At 50.3% G+C, this 26,384-nt stretch overlaps 1 protein-coding gene across 3 annotated transcripts; it reads right to left on the bottom strand.

Moving 5' to 3' along the window:
• Window positions 1-4,920: 4,920 nt before the first annotated feature.
• Window positions 4,921-22,591, bottom strand: CLU (clusterin). Of its 3 annotated transcripts, none has more exons than XM_068974133.1 (9): window positions 22,485-22,591; window positions 18,285-18,401; window positions 16,745-16,893; window positions 14,271-14,441; window positions 11,921-12,347; window positions 10,033-10,128; window positions 6,307-6,536; window positions 5,414-5,583; window positions 4,921-5,163 (listed from the first exon to the last, which is right to left on the bottom strand). In XM_068974133.1, the coding sequence occupies exons 2-9, from the start codon at window positions 18,361-18,363 to the stop codon at window positions 5,154-5,156; spliced, it is 1,332 nt and encodes a 443-aa protein (XP_068830234.1). In that variant the 5' UTR covers window positions 18,364-18,401; window positions 22,485-22,591; the 3' UTR covers window positions 4,921-5,153. The 3 variants fall into 3 exon arrangements, with proteins under 3 accessions (XP_068830234.1, XP_068830232.1, XP_068830233.1); XM_068974131.1 differs by lacking the exon at window positions 22,485-22,591 and adding an exon at window positions 19,516-19,605 and having other exon boundaries at window positions 10,033-10,134; window positions 11,939-12,347; XM_068974132.1 differs by lacking the exon at window positions 4,921-5,163 and having other exon boundaries at window positions 5,410-5,583; window positions 10,033-10,134; window positions 11,939-12,347; window positions 22,485-22,590.
• Window positions 22,592-26,384: the final 3,793 nt, after the last annotated feature.

Here is a 26,384-nt window from a genome sequence, read left to right as displayed (position 1 = left end):
AGGCAAGAATACTGAAGTGGGTTGCCATTTCCTACTCCAGGGGGTTTTCTCGACCCAGGGATCAAACCTGTGTCTCTTCTCTTCTGCATTGGGAGGCGGGTTCTTTACCACTTGGCCACACGAAAAAATGAGGCCAAAGGCAGGAGCTATTCCAAGAATGGGGCAGTGGAAGCTGGATAAATAAATATGAAAAGTGGTTCCTTGAGGAACCCGTGAACTAAAGGGGGAAAATCCAAGGCAGTGCCTGAGTAAAGCTGTACTAAATACCCAAGCCTGGCTTATCTTCATTTTCACCCTAGGTTTCTTCTCCATGTGACAGGGTCAAGAGAGGCCCAGACATTTCCAGAAACTTCCCAGAGAGAATTGTCAAACTTTTGGCTAGCTTTAATTTTTGACACCCACAAATGGATGCTTTTACACACACACAGAGTAAAAGAATGGTTTTGCTGGGCTCCAGAAAGTCGGAGGATATTGTTTTAAAGAATGATATCTTGTTCACTCCAGGCAGGTGATAAGGGGCACAGGCTTGAATTTGGGGGACGAATACCTTCCTTTGATGCTGTCAGGGCATCTCTGTGATGTGGTCCATGTACACAAAGTCCTTCATTAAGAGGGCAAAAGTCTCTTGTGGACATGAGGCTGGAGTTAGTAATTCACCTGTCACCTCCACCACTGTGATGGGACTGCTTGGCGGTCAGACTGGGTCAAGTGCTCTTTTTTTTATTGAATTGGGCACCGAAGGGTCTGGAGATCAAGAGGAGATTATAGAACATCTGGTACCAGTTGAAGATCACCGTCTTTATTCCTTTGATGTTGGAGTCAACGTGCATGCTAAGTCATTTCAGTTGTGTCTGACCCTTTGCGACCCTACAGACTGTAGCCCACCAGGTGCCTCTGTCTATGGGATTCTCAGTGGGCTGCCATGCCCTCCTCCAGGGGATCTTCCTGACCCAGAGATTGAACACACGTATCTTAAGTCTCCTGCACTGGCAGATGGATTCTTTACCACTGGCGCCACCTGGGAAGAGGTGAGGGCAAGAAATGTGCTGACCTGTCTTCCTCCCCTTTCTGTGGCCTGAATACCTCTCCCCACCTTTGCAATGGACTTGAGCTGGCTGAAGGCAAGTGTTGACCATTAGAGAGCAAGAGTGGTGGGGGTGGGGCAGGAGGCACCGTCATAGCCCATCCCCCCCTACTCTGATCAATGTCACCTTCTGGGAGGATTGTGCACCAGGGGTTGAGATATCTCAGAGGCAAACAAAGAGTTCATTATTAACCTGGTACATTTGTTCCACGTGGCCCAGTGTTTACTTGCTATCTTATTGACGGATTTGGTAATCGTCAGTTCTGTTAATAAGTTCTGCAGACCTGAGTCCTTGAGTTGTCCTTAGATCTATTTAATATTGCTACTTCCTGGGTTTGCCAACCCATCCTGTCACAGCGAGAAAACACCGGACAAACGCTCATTGTGAGAAGGCACTGGGGCAAGGGCCTCGGACCCCAGAGTTAGACTTGGGTTTGATCCCAATTCTGCATTTCTGCAAATAAATGGTTCTTTTTATGTCTATGCTTCCCAGGTGGTGCTAGTAGTAAAGAACTCAGCTGCCAATGCAGGAGACATAAGAGACACACGTTTAGTCCTTGAGTTGGGAAGATCCCTTGGAGGAGGAGGGCATGGTGACCCACTCCAGTATTCTTGCCTGAAAAATCCCATGGGCAGAGGAGTCTGGCGGGCTACAGTCCATGGGGCTGCAAAGGGTGGGATACCACTGGGCAACCAGGCACACACTTTACGTCTACAGCCACACTCGCAATTACCTCTTGTTGGTCAACTTTCTGTCTGAACCTCTTGCTCAACTGTGGATGCGACTCTGGGAATCTGTTAATTGTGGAGTTTCTATTCCTTTGCAGGCACACACAAAAAGCAATTTTATTCATTCTGACCACTGTTCTGTCCCTTGATAATAGCTCGAGCAGATTGTTCTACTTCCTGAAAATCTCACAGGTAATAAAAGGATCCGATTACTTTGGAACGTCACTCTCCCGTCCAAAGCCGAGCTCTGTCTCTCCCCCATCAGAGGAGGAGGTGGGGGCCCCAAACCTGAGCAGAATAGGAAGGGGCAGACTCCGTGACCCTGTAGCCTCAGCAGAGATGATGCCAGGAGCCCGGGGAGGCCTGAGCCGAGTGACCGTCTGTCATCCCCATCTCCACCAGTTGGTGGCGCACTCTCTCCACACGCTCTGGGGGGCTTCTCGGCTCCCACCGCTCCCCTATTCCCTGCTACTTTTCAAGCCAGTGCTGCAACCCGGGCCACAAGGAACTAGGGTGTGGTCTTCTCCCCTCTAGGCTTTCTTGGTCACAGGGCACTTCTCTGATGAAAGCTACCCCTGGCAACTTTCTGAGTGCGGGGGAAGTAACCACTGCCCTCAAGGTAACTGTGGAGACCTGATGGGATTACACAGAACAATTGGCCCAGGGGTTAGAGAACTGCGACTGGCCCCGGGTTCCTGGTTACAGTTGCCCAGGCTGCACACTGCACAAGTCTGGTGTCACCTCACCTCACAGTGATCAGAGACGATATCTTATCACAAGTTTCTGGCAGAAGGCAGTCAAGTGTCCACATAAAGGTTGAGAGAGGGTTCGTGCCACCACCGCGCCCTCACCAGGCAGAGGTCAAGCCCTCTCTTCTCAGAACATCAAGTCCTGCTCCCTGTCTGCCACAAAGATCCTAGAAGCCAGAAACCAAGAGCCCGTTATCCACAGACCCCCAGCCAGAAGATCCCCACCGGGTCTCATCCAGCACCTTGGTGACCTCATCTCCTGCCTCAGGCTTTCCGGGGCCTCAGGCTGAGATTTCTATCGGAGATGGAGGGATGTCCAAAGACCCTCAAACCAAGCCACCATGCAAAGAGGGAAACAGGAGGGGGTAAGGGGCGCCCAGTGAAACTCAGAGTCAGATTCAGTTTCTGGTGGGTTTTTTTTTTTTTTTGGCTTTTATTGTTCCATCGCTCAGTTTTGTCTGATCCTTGTGACCCCGTGGACAGCAGCATGCCAAGCTTCCCTGTCCATCACCAACTTCCAGAGCTTGCTCAAACTCATGTTCATTGAGTCGATAATGCCATCCAACCGTCTCATCCTCCATGGTCCTCTTCTGCCCTCAGTCTTACTCAGCATCAGGGTCTTTTCCAGTGAGTCGGCTCTTCACATCAGGTGGTATTTGTGGCTGCACTGGGTCTTTGTTGCTGCATGTGGGTTTCCTCTAGTTGCAGCAGGTGGGATCTACTTGAGTTGTGGTGCCTGGGTTTTTCGTTGCGTTGGCTTCTCGTTGTGGAGCATGGGCTCTAAGCACGTGAATTTACAGTTACGGTCATTTTAGCAAATACCTTCGGAACCATAACCCTAATTTAATGTGTGTGTGTAAGTGAATCACACACACCTTCCTCTGAATTTCCCTGATAGCAATGCCAAAGCACTAGCTTCTGTGGACATAAGCTTGCTGTCTGTGTGGCAAGGGTGCTTATAACTTAAGAGAGACAAGGAAAAGTAAACCAAGACTATTTTAAGCTTTTAATTTACATGTGGATTTTGTTACAGACCTGGGGTGCATCCAGATGGGTTTTATTTCCCTTTGATGTATATTTGGTGAACAGGATCCTTTAGATCCATAAATGGAAAGGCTGCTTTATGTGAAGAGAAGTATCTCAGTTAGTCAGTGCCACCTGCTGGCAATCTGAGGGTGCTGCAGGCCAGCTATACTTCCGAATGAGGGGTGAAATGTTTAGCTGCTAAGTCGGATCTGATTCTCTTGCCAACCCAGGGGCTGTTGCCCTCCAGGCTCCTCTGTCCATGGGATTCTCCAGGCAAGAATACTGGAGTGGGTTACCATTTCCTTCTCCAGAGGATCTTCCCGACCCAGGGATCAAACCTGCCTCTGCTGCACTGGTGGTGGATTCTCTATCACTGAGACACCTGAGAAGCCCCGAGGGGTAAACAGTTACCAGGAAAAATCCAGGCAGAAGAGAACTTCTTAAGGTCGATGGAAGGATATAAAGGTTGTATAAAGCAGACAGTAACCAAACCATGCCACAGTCAAGAAGGGTTCACAGGGATTCAGTCTAAGCTCTCACAATTAAAAGAAAATAACTTCATTTTGCTTTTTGGGGGGAGTACATTTTCCAAAAGGAAAATATCAATTATGTATTAAAATAACTGGTATGCCTTATTTTTACCCCATATGCACCCTAATTTTCAATGTATTCCTTCAGGAGATCACCCTAACCTCAATCAGAGTACACATCTGCTTTATAATAAAATGGAAAAGGTTCATTTTTCAGAAACATGTTTTAGTCGCCTGCTGGGCACATCTCTTCCTAAAAGCAGGAAATCCTTACCTGAGCCAGCTTCATCATCCCACTCCTTTTATTCTCAATTAGATGAGACTACACTATCTTGGACATTGGCTTTTCTTTTCTCTCTCTTTTTCAATATCCAAATGAAGACGTGTGGGGGTTAAAACAAACAAACAGAACAATCTGCATAAGGAGGACACACCAGGACTTCCCTGGTGGTCACGTGGTCCAGACTCCACACTTGCAATGCAGGGGGCGAGGGTGTGATCCCTCATTAGTGAACTAAAAGGGGCTTCTCCGGGGCTCAGCAGGAAAGAACCTGCCTGCCAATGCAGGACATGTGGGTTTGATCCCTGGGTCAGGCAGATCCCCTGGAGAAGAGAATGGTAACTCACTCCAGTATTCTTGCCTGAAGAATTCCATGGACAGAAGAACCTGGTGGGCTACCAGGTTCTGTAATAGATAGAGATCAACAGAGGCTGAGCAAGTAAACAACAGTGAACTAAGATCCCATATGTCTCAGGGCACAGTCAAAAAAAAAAAAGAGGACACAGCAGAGCATTCAGATTACAAGGTGGTTTATTGAGTTAGTGGCATGCGAGCAAGTTCTTCCCGTGATCGGCAAACACAGGCATTAGTGCGTTTCAGAGGAGTTCAAAGGAGAGGCTGGTGGGGTCAGGAGGACCTCCAAGTCAGGGCCTGGTCATCTGGTGACGTGCACAGCTCTCTAAAGGGGCCTGAAGCTCATCTCAGGGGCAAGTGGGTGGAGACGCCTGCATACTTGCAAAAGCAACTTTCACGTCTCACTCCTCACTGAAAAAGAAGCAGGGGAGGGGAAGGTGAGGGCTGATACTCCCTGAGAAGCAGCAACCAACACTTTGATTCTCTCCAACCCAGAAAGAACATCCTCCAAAGAAAGAAGAAACTTCCTAGCAGCTTCCCGACTTCCTGCCTGGGCTCTGGCTGTAGCTCCAGTGATGCCCAGGCTGCCCCCCCTTTTATGGACCCCCAGGATGCTGCTGGCTCCAGATGGACTGCGGTGGGGCAGCGGGCACACACTCACTGGCTCTTCCGGCGGTATTGCTGCAGCGCTCTCTCCGCCACGTTCTCCATGAAGTTAGGACTGGAGACTTCCTGCGGGACCGTCACTGTGATGGGGAAGGAGTTGAAGAGTTTCACAACCACCTTGGTGAGGCCAGATGGGATGCTGGGGTCGGAGCTGTGGGAATTCACCTGGAAGGAGAAAAGAAAGCTCACGAAGGGGCGGGGATGACAGTCAACACAGACTCGGCTGGCAACTAAAGTCAGGCTTCACTCGGATCCACGGGCTCCTTTGCTTTTCACTCACCTCCACATTCTATACAGCTCGGGGAACAGAAATGCCCTAACTCCACAGACACACTAGTCTGTGTGTGTGTAGGGGCTGGGGGGGAAACACCTTCCATGGAGGGCCAGTCCAGGGGGAGCCCCACCAAGTAAAATATGGTTTCGAGCTGCCTGCTTCCTTTGGGCAGCCACTGGCCCGGTGGTAGTAGAAATGGCAGCAGGGAGAGAAAAAGAAACGTTTCCTGGTACTAGAGAGAAACTTCTCACTGGAGGAGAACAACAGGCCAGTTGATGAGGCCTCCTACGTGGGACAGGGCAGCTCTCCAGAAAGAGCTCTCGCTCTGCAGCTGGACGGTGATCACCCCTCAGGTGGGAGATGCGGGGTAAGCTGTTGAACTGCGCCCTTTCCTCACCCATAAAATGGGACTGTGACACTCCGCCTCAGTGGGCGACGGGGCCTCGGTGCACCGCTGTGCCTGAGGGTTCGCTTCCTGCGGAAGGACCAGTGTTTCATCGAAAGCTGACATGCCCCCGTGAACATCTTGATGCTGTTTCACCCCTGGGGAGGACCACACGACCTCCAGACCGCACGGCGGGCGCAGCGGCTGTGCGCGGCCAGCACGGACTCACCGTGAAGACCTGCAGGTAGTACTGGTCATCACTCTGCGTGAGGTTGGCCAGCTGGGACACCCAGGTGAACTGCTCGTTCAGCTGCTTGAGCAGGGCCGACGTGTCGAGCATCTTCTGCTGGTAGGACTGGAGCAGCTGGTCGTAGAGCCTGCTGAACTTCTCCGCCAGCTGCAGGGACGCATTCAGCTGCTGGCGCAGCAGCGTCTGAGTCGGGCTGCTGGCCGAACAGTCTGCCCAGAGAGGCAAAGAACACAGACAGAAGACAGAAATGTGAAGGGAGAGCTCAACAGGGATGAAGACCAATGGCAACCGAGTCATGCAGCCGGGACCTGAGCCAGAGCTACTCAGAATGCCATCTTTCCACCAAGCATCCACAGTCAGCCCAAGACAAAGCAGAGAGCTGGCCCTGAGTGTGACTCAGCACCTGCTGTCTTCATCGAGAAAGTCTTGCTCTCAGAGATGGTGTCAGCTGAAGCAAACTGTCTTGGTGACATCACTGATTTCTCTTTGGGTGCAAGACCCTGTCTCCCTGGAGACGGGCAAGGAGGGGCACTGCCCCACACCTCAAGAAGCACGGCCTCGGGACTCCGTGTGCTCAGACCAGGAGATCCTCTCACTGCCCTGTCCCCTCAGGAATCATTTCCAGAAATGGTGGATGTTATCTGTAGCTGCTGTCTGCCCGGTACTGCTATGCCTATCGGGGAAGGCAATGGCACCCCACTCCAGTACTCTTGCCTGGAAAATCCCATGGATGGAGGAGCCTGGTAGACTGCAGTCCATGGGGTCACTAAGAGTCGGACACGACTGAGCGACTTCACTTTCACTTTTCACTTTCATGCATTGGAGAAGGAAATGGCAACCCACTCCAGTATTCTTGCCTGGAGAATCCCAGGGACAGGGGAGCCCGGTGGGCTGCTGTCTATGGGGTCGCACAGAGTCAGACACGACTGAAGCAACTTAGCAGCAGCAGCAGCAGCAGCAGCAGCTATGCCTATGCCCAGGCATTACCAAGCACTCTGGATAGCAGTGATCACTAATGGTCTGATGTATTCTGATGTCCAGCAATGAAACTGAGGATCACAGAGCTAAATCATTTACCCAAAGTCATAGGATGAACGATTTGGGAGGTCAGGATGGTGAACCCAGAGCTGTCACTCCTAAACTTGGGCTCTTGCTGCTCAGTCTATGGCTCTGGAAAGTTCTCCAAGCTAGCCTGTATCTATAGAGTTGGAAATTCTGGACCCAAGAACCTGGGTAGCAGAAGAGCCAGCCAGGATCCTCGGACCACGAGCACACAGGGACTGAGGGCTGTGGGTCCAGGTTTGCCCACCTGCCCACCGTGGCTGGCTGCCAACCTCACCAGAGAGTAGGGAAGTTCACTGCTTTTGGTCCCCACCTCCAACCCGACCCACTGCAGATGGCGAGATAAACAAGAGCTAGAAACAACCTTCTCCTTAAACACTCTCTGTTTTTCTCTCCCTTAATTGCTGAAAAATATCCCCAAGCAAGTCAGGGAAACTCAAGCAAGTCAGGGAAAAGGAGGAGTTCTTGCATGCTTCATCATGCTGGTTATAATCATTTCTATTAAATTAAAATAAAATGTTAGGTGGAGCAAGACATAGGATTATGAACAATCGGCTGGGCTGAGAAATATGCACCATGACTAAACTCTCTGCGCCAGGGAGTCACTGAAAATAAGGACAGTCACTGGCAACCGGGATGCAGCCTAGGGCAGTGGCTCTCACCTGGGGCAGCGCTGTCCCCAGGGATATTTGACAAGGTCTGAAAACACTTTTGGTTGTCACAACTGGCGGGGGTGGCGGGGGTGGGGGCGGTGGGCGCTGGCAGTGGGAGGTTCCTGGCATCCAGGGGCTAGAGGCCAGAGATGCTGCTAAACTTACAGTGCACAGAAGCCCCCATCACAAACAGTGATCTGGTCCAGGGACTTCCCCAGGGGTCCAGTGGTTGAGAATCCGCCTTGCAGTGCAGGGGTCACGGGGTTGATCCCTGGTTGGGGAACTAGGATCCCACGCTGCATGCCTTAACTACTGAGCCCATCCACTGCGACGCATGACGCAATGAGGACCCTGCATGCCACAACTAGGACCCAGTGCAGCCAGATAAAAACATTTCTTAATAGTTATTTAAAAAATGATGAAGCCTATCATTAAAAAAAAAAAAAAAAAGAATGATCTGGTTCAAAATGCCAGGAGAATGGAGACTGCAAAAGTCCAGGCTGGAGGTCCCAGGCAGCACACACATGCTTCCTCAATAGAGGAAAGAAAGCCAGCGTTTCAGGAAGTTGTGATCAGTGTCGGTTAAGATCAGTAGCAGGGGCACCAATCTGAGCTTGGGCGTGGGTAGGTCTCTCCTTCTGGCCCTAAGGTGATCTTCTCACCGTGAGGCACTATGTGATTTACGGCTTTCTAACTATGGTATGTTATGGGCTAAACCCAAGAGGCAGGTTTGTGGACTCACCTCACTCCTTCACAGATCAGCCTCGTATAGCACTTGTACTTTTGCAGTGGCTTCTAAAATCACAGCACTGAGACTAGAAATATTTAACTAGACTCTGAAGGGCTGCCCAGGCACCCAAAAGCATTAAATGCAAAGCAAACACCATTACCACCTCCCCCCGACACACCAACCGGGATCAATTCACTCAGTGCAGGGAAATAATTAACTCCTTCCTTCCAGGCATAGACTTTTGTGAGCCAGGAAGTTTTGTGTGTCAACTGCTTTTATAGCTGTTGACCTCCAAGTAGAAAGAATTCAGTCCCCTTGGTAAAACAGAAAGCAACAGCAGAAGAGATCTATTTCCTTTAACTCAGGGACCAACCAACCACAGGGAAGGTGGCCAGAAGGCGAAGGTACCCCAAGGAGAGACCATATGTTCAGGGCAGAGAACACAGCAGCCCTGGTGGGGAACATCTTCCAAACACCCTCTCAGGAGGGGCATCCAGTAATCTTGGCAGGTCACCAAACCTCTAACTCAGTCTCCTCCTCTGTAAGAAAAGCAGCCACCCCAGTTATTCTAGGGAGAAGAATAAATGTTTCTAAGTGTTGAGAAGAAAGGTATTTAGTAACAAACACACGGCAAGAGTTTAATAGTCTCCGTGCTGTCGAAGCGCTTCCTCGATGTCTCAGTGGTAAAGAATCTGCCTGTCCATACAGGAGACTTGAGTTCAATCCCTGGGTTGGGAAGATCCCTTGAAGTAGGAAATGGCAACGCACTCCAGTATTCTTGCCTTGGAAATCCCATGGTCAGAGGAGCCTGGTGGGCTACAGTCCATGGGTTGCAAAGAGTCAGAAACAACTCAGCGACAAAACAACAGAACAACAACATACTGTCTGAATTCTCGTCTGCAGCCGAAAAAGAAGACGTATACTAGGCTTGGCCCCTGGGAACAGACTAACTGGAGGAAGTCACAGGATGACAGCTTTGTAGAAAGCACAGCCACCGCTCCCACAGCCAGCCTGTTAACCACGAGCTGATGTGATAAGCATTCTGTCTCCTGACCTCAGGGACAACTCTGCATCTTAACCCTCAACCCCAGACGGGGATCCAGGCAGAGCCGAGCAAAGGACAGTCCCCCCCACCTAAAAGCCACAGCTGGAAGGCAGCAGAGCTGGCATTAAACTCCCACCCACCTGAGCCCCTCAAGGCAACCCCAGTGAGGTGCTGGGGACCTGAAGACACAGGAGACCAGGGGGTCCCTGACTCACCCACTTCCAGGATCTCCTGGCACTTCTCACACTGGTCCTTCATCCGCAGGCATCCCGTGGAGTTATGGCGGATCTCCTTACACACAGTGCGGTCGTTGTTTTCTGGGAACACACGGGGACAAGTCACACAGAGCAACATGGGCTGCCCCCGTCTCTCTGGGCCCTTCCACACCACTGTCAGGCCCTTTGAGATGATTCTGCGGGCAGAGCAGGTTGGCATCTGGCTGTCTGCCTGAAGACCACTGGTCTTCCAGGCTCGGACCAGCAGCGAGACTCCCTGCAGTGGGACCAGGAGGTGGCTCCCGGGCCCCTCTGAGCTGGGCATGGCCACCCTCTCATCTCCTTCACCGGCTGACACCTCTCCCACCTCCACACTCCCTGAGCTGTGTGTACTTCCCTTTGGTATCATAACCCATTTTGCTCTGCATTCTGTCTTGTCTTGTTTCTCTCCCCCTGGCCAGGCAGCAAGCTCCTTGAAGGCAGGAGTAAGATTTACCGTGGGCCCTCCTTATAACACAGGGCCTGGGTTGGGAAGATCCCCTGGAGAAGGAAATGGCAACCCACTCCAGTATTCTTGCCTGGAGAATTCCATGGACGAAGAGCCTGGTGGGCTACAGTCCACGGGGTCACAAAGAGTCGGACACGACTGAGCGACTTCACTTCACTTCACCACCACCCCACCCCCCGCCACCTTATGGATATGCAGGAAATGCTTGTTCAGGTCAATTTGTTGTTTAGCTGCTAAGCTGTGTCAGATTCTTTTGCGACCCCATGGGTTGTAGCCTGCCAGGGTCCTCGGTCCGTGGGCTTCTCCAGGCAAGAATACTGGAGCAGGTTGCCATTTCTTTTTCCAAGGAATCTTCCCAACTCAGGGGTCAAGCCCACGTCTCCTGCATTGGCAGATGAGTTCTTCAACACTGAGCCACCAAGGAGACCTGTTTAAGTCAGCACCCTCCCGCACTTCCAATCCATTACAAGCCAGAACCCAGTGCTGGCCCAACCGTAGCATTTAGGCAATGGGGTTGGCCAACCAGAGTCTACTGGTTCAATGAAAGAAACCACGTCTGAAAGTTTCGGCTTTTCGTGTCCGTGTTAGAGTTCATTCATTCAAAAGATACTCGCTATGTGCCCATTCTCTACCAGACCCTAAGGTTATAGCCACAAACAGCTTTCTTAACTGTACAGTGAGCTGATTATATAATTCATTTTCAATATATGCGTGGCATCCATATAAAGCACCTGAGTTCCCAAGACAAAGGGGTCTAGCCCTCAAGGGCAGTGGTCCACAACCTTTTTGGTTCAAGGGGTCAGTTTTGTGGAAGACAATTTTCCCATGGACCAGGGAGGGGGTGGGTGGGGGATGGTTTCAGGATGATTCAAGAGCATTACATTTATCGTGCACTTTATGCCTATTACTATTACACCAGCTCCACCTCAGATCAGCAGGCATTAAATCCCAGAGGCTGGGGAACCCTACCCTAGAGGAAATAGTGTCATGCCCACCAGTTGTTGGAAGGAGCCTGGAAAATTCAAAAGAATACCAGAGTTACAAGTCCTGTAGGGCTAGATTTGACCATCCCAGGGAATTTCCCAAACCAGGAATCAAATCCACATCTCCTGCATTGCAGGCCGATTTTTTACAGCTGAGCCAACAGGGATGTCTGTGAACCTTTGGGCATGTTCCTACACTCCCTGTCAAACAGGGATGGTAGCCCCCTCCCCAGGTTGCTCTTTGGGGGATTCAGACGATACAGGCCAAGTCCTGGGCACAGATCTGAGCATCTAAGGCTCCCTGCCTCCACACTTCCTTAGCTCCTTAGCTATTCATACGTCTCTTCAGCATCATAGCCTGTGTGACTAGGTTAAGCATCTCAAAGAACTGAGTTTTCATCCCCCTCCTTCTCACCTGTGAATTCCGTCACGGGGAAGTGGTAGGGAGTCCTCTGCAGGTGGGCGTCCATGGCCTGCTGGGCCTGGTGGATCATGTCGTAGAAGGGCTGAAACACATCGTGGAAGTTGAGGGGTTCCAACAATGGGAAAGGCATCACGTTCCGGGCAAAGTGGGACTTGGGATTGAAGAAGAGTGACCCCCTTGGGAACGAGCTGAAGGGGGAGTAGTATTGAGTGTCCTGGGGCCTCCGGGGGAAGAACCGGTCCTGGAAGAGCTCGTCCATGATGCTGGACGCCCGGGTGAAGCTGTCCTCCATGACGTCCATCACGTGGCTCTGCTCCCGGTCATTCTCCATCAGGGAATCGATGCGGTCACCGTTGATCCAGAAGTAGAAAGGGGAGCTCTGGTTTAGGAACTCCTCGAGCTGTGACAGGAGATGGGGGAGAGTCAGGGATGCTTCCCTTTTGTCAAGATGGGCCAGGCCCATCCCAGCTGCACCTGGGACATCTGAGTCACAGCCGAGGGTGGAAGGCCCAGCTGGGCATGGCTCCCCATCTCTGAAATGTCCAGGCCAGCCCCCTTCCATTCTACTGACCCTAGCGGGGAGGAGTAAGAAGACCTGTGAGGCTAAGAAAGTCACAAGACCTGTCAGGTGAGACAAGTCTTCTGGCCTCTTTGACCCCGCCCCCCCCCCCCAATCAGCCAAGTGCCAACCAATAGGACTCTGGGGAAGGGCAAAACTCATGAGTCCTAACTGAGCAAGGCCTGCAGGGGAGGGTAGATCAATATTAGCATACTAAAAATTCCTAGTTCCTTTTGCTAAAGAGGACACAGGGCTCTGCCCTACCGTGGAGCCATTTGTTAACTTATGCAGCTAAGAATAACTGGATGAGAATCTTTTAAGATGGCAAATATCTGGCACAGGTGTTTTTCACATTTCTGCATTACTGCACTCATAGCAGACATTACCAATCAATCACACACTCTGGGCCCCAATGCAGCCAGAATTAATCAATTGCAACTGACATGGAAATGAAGCTGTGATACTGTGATTTATCGCAAGAAATATGTATATATGTATATATATAAATATGTATATATACATATACATACATGTATATATAGTCTGGTTTCTGACAAGAAAGTCCTAAAGGTCTTGGAATTTCCTGTGATAAGAGCAATTAAGGTGTCTTTTGTTATGCTAGGGAGGTGACTTTTGGAAAGCAACTAAGGATGGGGGCGGAGCGAACTACATGATTAAAGGGCTAGTGCCTTCAGCCGCAGCCCCTGATCTCTACAGAGGGGAGGGGCTGGAGATTGAATCAGTGACCAATGGCCAATGATTTAATCAGTCATGCTGGTGTAGTGAAGCCTCTATTAAATCCAAAAGGATGGGCTTGTAAAGCTTCTGGGTTGATAGACACATGCACCAAGGAGATGCAAGAGACTGTTGCACTTGGGGAGGACACGAAGGACACCCACCACTCCCCATCCCTAGCTCTGGGCATCTCTTCCGTCTTGCTGTTCCTCACTCATAATCCTTTTATTTTTATTATTTTTTTAATGGGTGAGCAATGGGTTGGTCACCCATTCGTGGCTTTTTTAAAAATGATTTTACCTATGTGAAATTTACCCCATGGCAAGTGGGATCCTAGTTCCCCAACCAGGGTTCGAACTCATGTCCCCTGCACTGCAAGGTAGATACTTAAACCACTGGACCACTGGGGAAATCCCCCGAGTTATATCCTTCTATAACAAATTGATTATCTACTATGTAAAATGTTTTTCCAGGTTCTGTGAGCTTCTCGAGCAAATTAATTGCACCTAAGGGGGCGATCCACCTGTAGGAGACTTGGGTTTGATGCCTGGGTCAAGGAGATCCCTGGGAGAAGGAAATGGCAACTCACTCCAGTATTTTTGCCTAGGAAATCCCATGGATAGAGGAGCCTGTCAGGCTACAGTCCATAGGGTTGCAAAGAGTCAGACACGACTTAGTGAATCAACAGCAACAAAAGGAAGCAGTCATGGAACCCTCTAATCTACAGCCAGTCAGTCAGAAGCACAGGTAACCACCTGGACTTCTGACTGGCTGTTGAAGTTGGGGGTGGGTGTGATGGGGCAGTCTTGTGGGACTGAGCCCTGAACCTGTGGGGTCTGAGGCTGTCTCCGGGTAGATGGGGTCCAACTTGAGCTGAACTGCAGGGCACCCAGATGGTATGAGAGAAGCCCTTGGTGGGGAAATCCCTCCCCCGACTTGGAACTCGGTGCAGAATCAAAGCAGCATCTTCAGCTCTCCTTACTCCCCACCCCAAGCCATGCTGTGCTGAAGGAGTGGGGCCCTCATCACCTGGTGGCCAACCAGTCCCGAGCCGCTTCTGCACACCCGCGCGTAGAACTTCATGCAGGTCTGCTTCAGGCAGGGCTTACATTCCTCCCAGAGGGCCGTCATGGTCTCATTGCACACCCCCTGGGACGCCTTCAACTTGTTTTCAGAATCCCTGGTGTCATTCAGGGCATCCTAGGGGATGACACAGGCTGGCTTAGCCATAGAAACCACAGGCTTCCCCTGCCCGAGGTAGGCATGGCCCTCCCACCTCTGCCCAACCTGGACACATGGGGTGCTTGTTTCCATCCCTGCCCTGGTTTGCATTTGCCACGTGGATGTCCCTTCTCATCTGGTTTTAAACATCCTCCCATCTTCATCCTGCTCCTTACTCCTTTCTGGCCCCTAGAGCTCATCTGGACTTCTTTCTCTGACGCTGCACCTACAGTCTTTACCCCAAGACTTCTCCCCTCTCACTAAATACCCCACCTTCTACTCTCAACTTCAGGAATTTCAATGTCATCTTCCAAAACTTCCCCGAATCTTGTTTTTCTATGGCAACCACGGCCCCTGGCATACCACGGTAATAAGTAAGCTTCCAAAATCAAGGTCACATCTACTACCAAAACTCTCTAACATGACCATGACATTTGACCCAGTAAATCTGCAAGAATCTATCCCAAGGATTTCCTGCAATAAAGGAGAAGTTCATATGCCTGAAGATATTTGTTTCAATATTCGTGAATGGCAAAAACAAAATACTGGTGTCGACTTAGATGCTCAAAACTAGGGGACCAGTTAAGGAAACTGTGGTACCTACAAATGGTAAACAGGGTAGCATTACCAAGGGTGTTTATAATAAGTGTTAAATATTATAATAAGCATTTCTCACATTAAAAAATTCATGAGTTTGAGTATAGCCACTGTCCAAAAAGTAGAGAGGAGAAAAAGTACTAAGAAATAGATCAAATCCAGGTGTCTTTAGATGCCTAAGGAATTGTCCTAAGGTAAAAGGATTATGGAAAAACTTTTCCTCTTCTGCTTTTCTATAGTAAAATCTTGATAAATGAGTGTATTACTCTTCAAGGAATTAAGTAGACCACCCAAACCCCCCAATGAAGCTACACTAGGAATGTGTGACCAGGAGGAGCGATGTGAGGTCTTTCCCTGCTTCATGTTCCCTGTCCCTCTGGTCCGTGTCCACTGCCTCTTGCTCCCAAATGGGGAAGGCCACCATGCCTTCTACTAGGCCAATTCACAGGCAATTCCTTTCTTTCCCGTTCCCATATTCCTCAACTGAGAAGTCATGGAGTCTTTTTCCAAACATGATGTGCTTTATCATAGATTGTCAACTATCAAATTCCAGTGAGTAGCACAAATATTCAAGAAAAAGACTTGCCACTTCTCCGTGGACTCTAGAAGCCTTCTCATAGCATGGTGGGAATTTCTACTCATGCCAAGAAAGGCCATTAAGTTTCAAAGAAAGGGCTGCACCCAGGCCAACATTTCTGTAAGTGGCTTCCATGAAATTGTGCTACAAGTTATCAGGAAAAAAATTAATGGATTCCCTGGTCAATTGGATTTGGAAAGCACTCGGGTTGAATGACGTCACATATGCTCCTTTACTGCAGAACCTCTCTGAGTCTTTATAATGATTTCACTCCATGCATTAGGGACCATAGGCCCCATTTCAGCATTTCTGTCATTGGGTTAGGGTAGCAACAGGAGTAGAATTTGAGGATATCTTCAAGGAGACTATTTATTTTTCAAATAAGCTGGGCTTCCCAGGTGGCACTAGTTGTAAAGAACCCGCCTGCCAATGCAGAAGACATTGAAGAGAAGCAGGTTCGATCCCTGGGTCAGAAAGATTCCCCTGGAGGAAGAAATGGCAACCCACTCCAGTATTCTTGCCTGGAAAATCCCAGGAACAGAGGGGCCTGGTAGGCTACAGTACACGGGGTCTCAAAGAGTTGGACACAACTGAAGCGACTTAGCACCCCACAAATAAGCTGTTTACTGAACAACAGTAGTTTAGTTTTGAGTGCTTACCAGTGGACCTAGATGTCTCTTTACAAAATAGTCCAGAACTCAGATGTGAGCAAATAGTGTGTGCCTGCTGTACCCCAAAGGTATTACTCACACTAGATTAAGCTTCCTGAAGGAAGGGTGACATCCACCTCCTAACCTGTGACAATGACAGACCCTACCCAAAGCCGACCTTGGAGCTTGCACACAATCGGGGTTTAGAAAAATCTATTGAAATGAATCTGGGCAGCAGGCCCTAGGCCAGGCTTGAAACGAAACCAGATCCAAAATCTCACCCCTTGAAGCTTTCAAAAGCAAATAAACCTGCCCTATTTGTTAACCACAGCCCTGGATATCAGCTGACACAGCCGGGAAGGAAAGACAGAGGGTCACCATGGCAACCTGGCAGGGCTTCCCCATGCCCTCCCTCCAGCACAGAAGATCAAGGTGGGGGCAGCTCAGCTCTTCCTTACCTCTTTCTTCTTCTTGGCTTCCTCTAAGGAACTGAGCAGTAATTTGCGCTCTTCATTGGTTTGTTCTATTTGGGTCTTTATCTGTTTCACCTCCTTGAGGGCATTTTTAATTTCTTTATTCACGTACTTACTCCCCTCAGCGGACATTTCTGCAGGAAAAGGGCAGGCAGGTGGATGATGTGAGAGGAAAGGATGGTGCTGGGAATACAACCCTGGAACCAGTTTAAAGGGTCTGAAAGGCCAGGGGGTCTAGGGGCTACCATGGCTGGGGTCTCCTTGGCAGGCAGCCTTCAGGGTCCCAGCTTCACCCTGACCCGGGTTCCATGCCCGGTTCCATCTCCAGGGCACACTGAAGACCCAGGGCCTGAGAATCAATTATAGCCAGCTGCTCAGAAATGCGAACACTGGAGCAGACACACCCCAGAGGAGGAATAACCCAGTGTTCTCCTGGGACGCTGGAAGAGCAGCCTAACCAGCTGCAGAAGAAAATTTTCAGGGAAAAAAAAAATCCAGGAAGCGTAATTGTTTAAGGATCAAAATATAAAATAGTATCCTTTTGGATACAATTTCTTCTGGAATGCAGTTTAAGCAAACATCTGAATTTCATCTTTGTTCTGACGGATGGTATCAGGTGACAGGGACACGGAGGTGAGACTGTGATCAGACACCACTTCGTGTGACAAATACAATGAGATAATGTCACCGAGGTACTGAAAGTAACAGCCCATGCTTCTCTGGTGCTTATCCTGGGCCAAGCACCACACTGGACGCTTCACATGCAATTTATTTAAGACTCTCAACATTGCCTTCACCCCACTGCACAAATGAGGATGAAGAATCATAGTGAGGTTAAGATACTCACATGCCCGGTTCCATCTCCAGGGCACACTGAAGACCCAGGGCCTGAGAATCAATTACAGCCAGCTGCTCAGAAATGCGAACACTGGAGCCGACACACCCCAGAGGAGGAATAACCCAGTGTTATAACAGCTGGGGAGGGCAGAGACAGATTCCCACCCACCTCTGATCTCAACATTAGGGTTTCTAACTACTACCCCGGAGAGTTGGTCAGCTCGTAGGACGAGAGTGGAGCAGAGGGAAGACAGGTGTCAGGAAGGACCTAGCAGAAGAGGGGAAGCAAAAGCTGGGCTTTGAAGGATGACAAGCCCTCCTAGTAAATGATATTTCCTCTTTCCTGAATCCAGAGCATTGGTTTTCTAGGTGGCAAGGTGGCAGATACAGGTAGTGAGCTTTATGGAAACTCAAAGGGAAGTCCACAGAGGCCCCAGCGGTCCAGGCCTCAAGGAGCGTCATGGGGGAAGTGTGGGCGCTGGGCCAAGCGGCCTGGGAAGGCAACAGCTGAAGGAGATGCAGCGGTCAGAAAGGGCTTGGGTTCCACCTGAAAGTGCCTGGAAGACAACTTGACCACAAGGAGCCTGGGCTGGCGACAGAGGGCTCAGAGAGGGGCCTGCGCAGAGCAAACCAGATCCAATGCACAGGGCGGAAATGGTCTCTGACCCCTGGGGGCCTGGTCACTTACCCTGGAGCTCTTTGTCCAAGATTGCCCGGCCACTCTCCCAGCTGAGCAGCAGCCCCACCAACAGCAGTAGAGTCTTCATCTTGCCTCCTTCTCCACTTCTGGAATCCCAGCACGCCTCTGTTTGTAGAGAACAGGGAACTGTCATGGCAACCGCTAGACAGCCCGCTGGTCTCCGGCCCAGCCTGCCGCCTGCTCTCCCGGAGCCCTGCTGAGGCCTGGCCCTCTGCTATGCCCTTACTTGCATCAACGCCTTTTTATCCCAGGGACTGGACAAGAAAGGATCAGTCTTGCCAATGGGCACTTTCAAAAGAAAGTGGGAGGCAGCGGGTACCGGGAAGAACCGCAGGAAAGCAGCCTCATACAGAAGAAACGAGGATCTGGAGTCAGAACCACCGGACTCAGGTCCAAGCTACCCTCCGCCTGTTCCTCCCCCTCCTCCTCCTCTTCTCATCATAGCTGACTGTGCCCGGAAAAGGCACAGGAACTGTCTGCATCCCGAGAGGACATCCATCTGGTGATACCTGCTCACACCAAACTCAACTCTGAACACACCTCTCCTGGGTCACTCATCCGGCCTATTCCATCCCCCTAACGTGGGGACTGCAGCCCAGAGTGCAGCCAGCCCCCTGCTGTTGACATCACCAAGCCTGCCCACAGCAGGCATCACCAATCGATCACAGCACTGTCCCCAGCCATGTCTCGACACCTCCTGAAAGTGCTTTTCGAGGGTCTGAGGCTGTTTTGAGGGCCTGAGGCACTGACAGCCTCAGACCCTCTGGGTTGGCAGAGGAAAATAAATCCATTTGTCGTCACCAGCGTGAGACTTGAGGCAGGAGGTGTGGATGAGAGTAGAGCAAGGCGAGGACAGTGGTCTCCAGGGAGCGTAGCAAGGGAGGGGCAAAGCCAAAGGATTGGGGAGGGGGATGTAGCGAGGTCGGTGTGGGGTGGGGGGGGTGGGGGGCAGGGCAAGGAGCCTCCCCAGAAGAAGTCCTGCTGGGAGGAGCGCCTCTCTGCTCTGCCAGGTCCCTTTCACTCAGCTGGTCTCTCTTAACACACCACAGCGCGTCTGCCAAGGTCCTTCCACCACACTCGGCTGGCTGCCTGAACCCTGGACCAGCTGGTCTTACACAATGGATCCTTTCCCCAAAGCTGAAGTTGTTGCAAAACAGAAACCCCTCCCCCCGCATCCCTCCCGCTGCACCCCTCCCCGCAACTTATCATCTGAACTCACCCGCTTCCCCTAACAAGAAAGGGAAGGAGCTCTCCCCTTCCTGGAATGACGCTCACTCCAAAGCTGCTCTCAACTCCGTAGGCTGAGACCCTGGGAGAACATGAATAAGGCAAGTCTCTCCTGAGATGCAATTAGTAAGGCAGCTGGGCTGTGGTCCCTGAGCAGCGTGGGAGAGAAGAGCGGGTCATTGACCTCTCCAGAGATGGTGGGTGGGCGGCTGAGCCAGGGCGCTATTTCAGGTCTGCCAGGCACTGCCCCAGCTGCTCACTGAGGCCTGAAACGCCTCAAGCAGGGACAGAGGCTTTGTCATGCCAGAGAGACAAAGCCAGAGAGAAACACCCCTCCAGCAGAGCACCCCCCATAAGTGAAGGCTTTTGAGAAACCCATATACCAGTCTTCGAAATAGGCTTGGACCGGAAGACAGGGCACTGGGTCCTAAGGAAAAGAGATGCAGGGAAGTCAGGGAAGTCAAAGGCAAGAGCACTGAATGAGGAGTCCAGAAACCCAGGGGTCAGTACAGGATCTGCCATCAGGAGTCTGGAGACCACCGGAGCCATGGAGCTGAGAGCTGGGACAGGGACCTGTCTCCCATTCAATCCTCCACCTCAGAGGGGAGGCAGAACCCAGAAACACGATGGGGCTCCCCAAGGCCTACCAGCAGGTGGCAACCCCAGGATTGAGAACCCAGCCCTCCCAATCCCCCAGTCCAGTGTTCTTTCCTTGACACCAAGTCACTGAAATTGGAGCCTCAGTTTTTCCATCTGTAAAATGGACCTAATACAGACCTCAGAGATTTGAATTTGTTCTGTAAACACAAGAGTCTTATGTCACCACAGGAAATTCTGACTCCTTCAAAAATAGACGTAGGACCAACTGTGGGCACTGGCACGATATCTTTCAGGGAAGTGGGAGGACATGTAGAGACATGTCCTACATGTAGAGACAGGGACAGAGAAACTGAAGCAGGCACACTGAGGCCACCTGCAGTCCTTCCCTGCTGCAGGCTTTGCCTTAATGAAGCAATCGGCTTCTTAAAAGTACCTGGGAATTAGCCAGGAGTCTTGTTATCACACCAGATTCTGATTCCGAGACTGCTGTGCTAAAAAGCTTCCAAGTAATACTGATACTTGGAGACAGCAATGGCAACCCATTCCAGTACTCTTGCCTGGAAAATCCCATGGGCAGAGGAGCCTGGTAGGCTGCAGTCCATGGGGTCACAAAGAGTCAGACATGACTGAATGACTTTACTTTCACTTTTCACTTTCATGCATTGGAGAAGGAAATGGCAACCCACGCCAGTGTTCTTGCCTGGAGAATCCCAGGGACGGCAGAGTCTGGTGGGCTGCCATCTATGAGGCTGCATAGGGTCGGACACGACTGAAGCGACTTAGCAGCAGCAGCAGTAGCAATACTGATACTAGCCGAAGAACAGACAGTATGAGAACAGCGGCTGTGCAGCCAAATTACCCTCCCTTTGCACTAACTCCCCTCCCCTCCCATTTTCAGACCAAGGCACCTGGTTGCCAACTGCTCTGATTAAACAAGCCACTCAAAGGCCCTCCTTTCCCCAGAAGAAGCCTTGCGGAGGACACTGTCAGGCAGAGTAAGCTGCAGGGTTCAAAGCCCAAGCTCCCCTCCTACTCCCTCCCCAAATAAGTAAACTCTACCTAAATGAAAAACAAAACAATTCACCTGTAATTCACACCCTCCAGGGGCAAACAATAGCAGTGTGATATCTTTCCTCTTTTCTATGCAATTGGGTCCTTTACATTTACTATCTTCAAATACACTCTAAAAGCATATTTTCATGGCTGTGTAATAGTCTTTTTTTCTGGTGTACCTTGTTTTGCCATCCCACAAGGCTGAGCATTTAAATTGTCTTTAATTTCTGACTATTATTATAACGAACACTCTCAAGAGCATCCTTTTATAGAATTTGTACTTACTCTTAAATTCTTAACCTCACTCTTAAATAGTAATAATCAGCTTCTTTTTTTCAGTAAGTCCAGAAATTCTGGAAGGTCAAGACTTGGGTTCTAATCCCAATTCTTATACCTACTTTCTGTTTATCTTTGGAGACTTTTCTTTCTGTTTATTCTTCCAGATTTTCATCTATAAAATGTGACAGTTTTGAATCAGACGTCTGAAATCTGATGGAGGTTGTGTGACACGTTTCTCTCATGTACTCTGGGGCATTAGGAAGGAGAAAGAGTTTTCCAGGTGGCTCAGTGGTGAAGAATCTGCCTGCCAATGCAGGAGACTCAAGAGATGCGGGTTCCGTCCCTGAGTTGGGAAGATCCCCTGAAGGAGAAAATGGCAACCCACTCCAGTATTCTTGCCTGGAGAATTCCGTGGACAGAGGAGCCTGGCAGGCTACAGTCCATGGGGTACCAGAGTCGGACACGATGGAGCACGCACACAATGTATACTTAAAACATCATACTTATAAACACACTAGCCAGAGAACTAGAGAATTCGGGAGCAAACAAGATGACTCACGCGATCAAGCTGACTGCCACCCCTGGAGATATCAGCGCCTTTCCAAGGAAAATGCTGCAGGAAGGCTCTCAGAGCGGGCCAGCTCTGCCACTAACTAGCCTGGCCTCCAGCGTCTGCGGCAGTCCTCCAAATGTCAATTTCCCCATCTTTACAAAAAGAGGTTCACTACACCTATCCTGTTTATCCCCACAGAACTGTGATTGGAGTTCATGAACAAAAGGGCTCCCGAGTCCTTGCCTGTGCGCCGACCCCAGCAATTTTCGGACCCCGCCAGGCTCGCAGGCGATGGGGTTCCGGTCACCTGCCTTCCCTGATCTCCCGACTCCACCCAAAGCGCCCCTCTTGACAGCCCTGTAACTACCAGCGATCATCCTCTCCTAGCCCGGCGGCCACCTCCACCCCCACCCCCTCGCTCATCGTCCCGGCGGCGGGGCTCCACGTAGGGAACTGGAACGGTGGGGACATCTCACCGGTCACCGATGCCCGCGCGCTCCTCCTGGCCACGCCGCGTGCACAGCACCGTGAGGCGCCCGTATTTATAGCGCTCCGCTGCGTATACACCCACTTTGGGGCTGGCTGCAAACCTGCATGACTCACGCCCAAAGAATGCCGTAGAAAGCACCGGGAGCTTTCTGGAAGCCTGCGCGGGAGGGGGTGCTGAGATGCGGGGGGCGGGCAGTTGGCCGGGGGTGGAGGGGGGGAGAGATCCGGTGCAGCACTCAGCGGGGGGCGCAGGGGGGCGCTTTGGCACCGCGAAAGGCTCCAGCGGAGACAGACGTTGGGGTGCGGGATCGCACCCTTGGGGCTCAGAGCTGGGGCACGGCGCCCCCAGGAGGGAAGAGCCTGAATTAACGTGCACGGCGAGCCCCCAGCTCCGCAGAAGTGGAGGGATGCTCCGCGCCCCAGGCTGGTGCCTACTCCCAAATCAAAACTCACAATTCCGCTGCCCGATTGAACGTTAGTTTCTCACTTGCGCCACTCCTCCGGCTCCATTTAACAGCATCAGAAATAACGGGGGTGTAATGGAGAGGGATGTCGTGATAGAGAAGGAACACAGAAAGAGTGAAATGACCGCTTCCCAAACCACTACTGTGACCTGGTGATCCCATGGCAGACCTGCTAGGCGGCAGGAACAGAAACAGGTTCTTGGGAATGAACAGAGCATCCGTTTGGGAAATCATAAGGCCTCCCTGACTCTCTGATTCCTGGACCTTAACTAAATGTTGTCCCCATCCACTTGAGACTCAGCCAAACCGGGTGGGCTTCATGAACATGGGACCCTGCTGCCCCGTGCGTTATTTGATGAGCTACTGTCCAAGTCTTGAAATTCTCAATCGTGTTTGAACAAGGGGCCCTGCGTTTTCCTTGTGCCCAGGGCCTCTCAAATTATGCTGCTGATCCTATTTGCAAAAGCCTTCACTCATCTCCACCAGCCCCAAGTTCCCTCTGCTGGCAGGAGGAAGCTTGCCAACAGACTCCCTGTGGCAGGGGGCTTTGATGGGGATGAGGGGTGGGAGCCCTTATGCCACCCCCTGGCAGGGAGGGACCAACCCAGAAGCGCCACAGGCATAGCGATTAATACTTCGTGGGGAAGAAACCGAGTCAGGCACTCTGATCCAGGATGTTTGAGCCCTAAGAGAAAGTCCTAGGGGCTTGAGGGTGGTTCTCACCCTGGCTGGGTGAAGATGGGTGTGCAAGGCAGGTGGGGACAGTTTGGTTCACTTGCCAACTGAAAACCGGCAAGATGAGGGGCACAGAGGAGAGTCGTATGGCACGGGACTGAGTTTTCCTGCTCACAGCTTTCAACATACAGCTTCAGACCCAGTCCCTGGTTGCCCAAGGTTCGGGGCAACTAGGACTCCACCCTTTTCAGGACAGCACAAAGGGAGCTTCTAGGCAAGTGAAAAACAGGGAGAAAGTGTATGCGGGAGCGGAAGGGGGGAGGGGTGTTGCATAGAATTCTGATGGAGCTCTCAGCTCCATCCTGAGGATCTGGGTGACCTTGGCCAGTCCGAACATTTTAACCCCCACACCCATCCGGGCTCCTCAGTTCTCAAGTTTCTTCCTTTTGGACAGTGAGGAATCTGGAATGTATCATCTCTGAGGTCCCCTTCAACGTCACCAGGAGCAATGCCAAGTGTGAGAAGATCATCAGCCCAGAAGGAAGAAGAAGAAGAAAAAAAGAATCCAACCAGAATTTGCAACAGTATTTCTCCCATGAGGCTTCACTTTATCTTCCTGAAAAAGTCTAATTATCAGTAACAGCTACATTTTCTATGGAAACTGCTGCCTCTTTAGCATCCTATCAATGCCTCCAGGCCAGATGGATTCTCTTTGAGCTCCCTCCTTGTAACTTTTCTGTTCTGTGACTCCCCAGCATCTGGTACAGTAAGCACAAATCTGTAATAATTATATTTTTTTCAAAATCAGACTTTGGAGGACAAGACAAGGATATCTGCCTTAGTCAGCTGAAGCAGGGGAAGGGAGGAGAAGAAGGGATTGGGAGAAAAATAACATGATTCACAGCCTCAACTGTGGTCCTCTGGGAGCAATTACTTGATGACTCCAGCTCCCCACTAAGCACACAAGGCTCAGAAGATGAAACCTAAAGGGGAAAAGTGCACCGTAAATGCATAAATTAGATTTTAAATAGTCTAAAGCCCTCACCTAATAGTTGATTCTTTCTTTTTAACTTTTATTGGAATGTAGTTGATTTTTTACAATGTTGTATCAGTTTCAGGTGTACAGCAAAGTGAATCAGTTATATATTCACATAGCCACTCTTTTACATTCTTTACCCATATAGGTCATTACAGACTATTGAATAGAGTTCCTTGTGCTATACAGTAGGTCCTTATTAGTTACCTAGTTTATATATAGTACTGCGTATATGTCAGTCCCAATCTCCCAATTTTGATCCCTCCCCTCCCCTTACCTCTGGGCAACCATAAGTTTGTTTTCTACATCTGTATTTTAGTTTCCGTTTTGTAGATGCATTCATTTATACTCTTTTTATATTTATTTTAAAGTTGTTTTTTTTTTTAATGAATGTGTTACCATATTGCTTTTGTTTTATGTTTTGAGTTTTGGCCACAAGTCATATGGGCTCTTAGGTCCCCAACCAGGGATCGAACCTTTACCCCCTGCATTGGAGGCAAAGTCTTAACCACCAGACCTCCAGGGAAGTCCCCTTATACCTTTTTTTTTTTTAAGATTCCACTACTTGATTCTCAACTGCCCCCAACTACCGCCACCACTGCCACATTCCCAGCAGGTGGTCAGCCTGGCCTCTGTTTGGATGCCCCCAATAAGTGAGTGCTCACTACCTCCATGCGTGAAATCATCTAGAAAACTGTCCACAGAGTTAGTTGTCTGTACAGCTTGTTGAAGTCAGAGTCTGGCTCCTGCAAGGGACAATCTCAGATCCAGGTCTGTCATCTGGAGCCACACAGAGAAAACCCAATCCATCTCCCTACTGCTAGTAGCCCTTCAGCTATTTGAAGGGCTATTTCATTACTCCCAGCATTTCCCAGGCTTGTCACTGCCTGCGCTGTCACTGTGTGCAAATTCTTCCCCAACCCTTTGGCCTTCTGCACCTTGCCTCTTTTGAGCTCTGGGCCTGCCAATACAGGTAAGGACTGACCACAGGCCAGAGGAGGACCACCTGCTCTCTTACACAAACACTCAAGATGAGCTTTTATTCAGCTGCTGAGTCACTTGGCTGATTCATATAGAATTGATCTTTTTTTGGCAGACGCTGCTGTTTAGTCATTTTTCTCCCATTACAGACTTAGGCGGTCGGGTTTGGGGTTTGGGGCTTGATTTTTTTGCTTGGAGTGGGGGAACCATTGGGGAGGGGGCAGGGCAAAAGTAAAGAGCTTTACGTTTAGCTGTTCATCTCTTTCTGCTTTACCTACCATTTGTCCCCTGTTTGGTGGTATCTTTGTCATGCACCCACCCCACCACCACCATCATGGTCCAGCTCTGTGCCAGCAGCTTAACTACCACTGATGTAAGTGGAACAAGCTAGAAATGGATGAAAGCAGTAAATACTCCATGGCCTATAATTAAGAATCACCCTCCAGGCTCTAATTATAATTTGGGTATATTCAGTCATAAAAAAAAATAATGGATAATAAAATCATAAGTGATAAAGTCGGCCTAGAGCTGATGCAGAGGCATCGTACTGCTCTTTCAGGGCTTCCCTAAGTCTGGAAAATTCGGCTCCATCCACTGGGTTTCCCTTATTTTCCCAAATAGGATCTCTTTGGGAAAAGATCTGATGCTAGTCTCTCTTGAGTTGCTTATCATAGACCTATAAGTAGGCAAATACTACTTAAACTATCTTCACTGTTAATCCTTTATTGGTA

The sequence above is a fragment of the Capricornis sumatraensis genome, chromosome 6 (assembly GCF_032405125.1).
Source record: "Capricornis sumatraensis isolate serow.1 chromosome 6, serow.2, whole genome shotgun sequence".
Lineage (NCBI taxonomy): Eukaryota > Metazoa > Chordata > Mammalia > Artiodactyla > Bovidae > Capricornis > Capricornis sumatraensis.
Note: the sequence above shows the minus strand (reverse complement) of the source record. Positions and strands in the feature narration are given on the sequence as shown.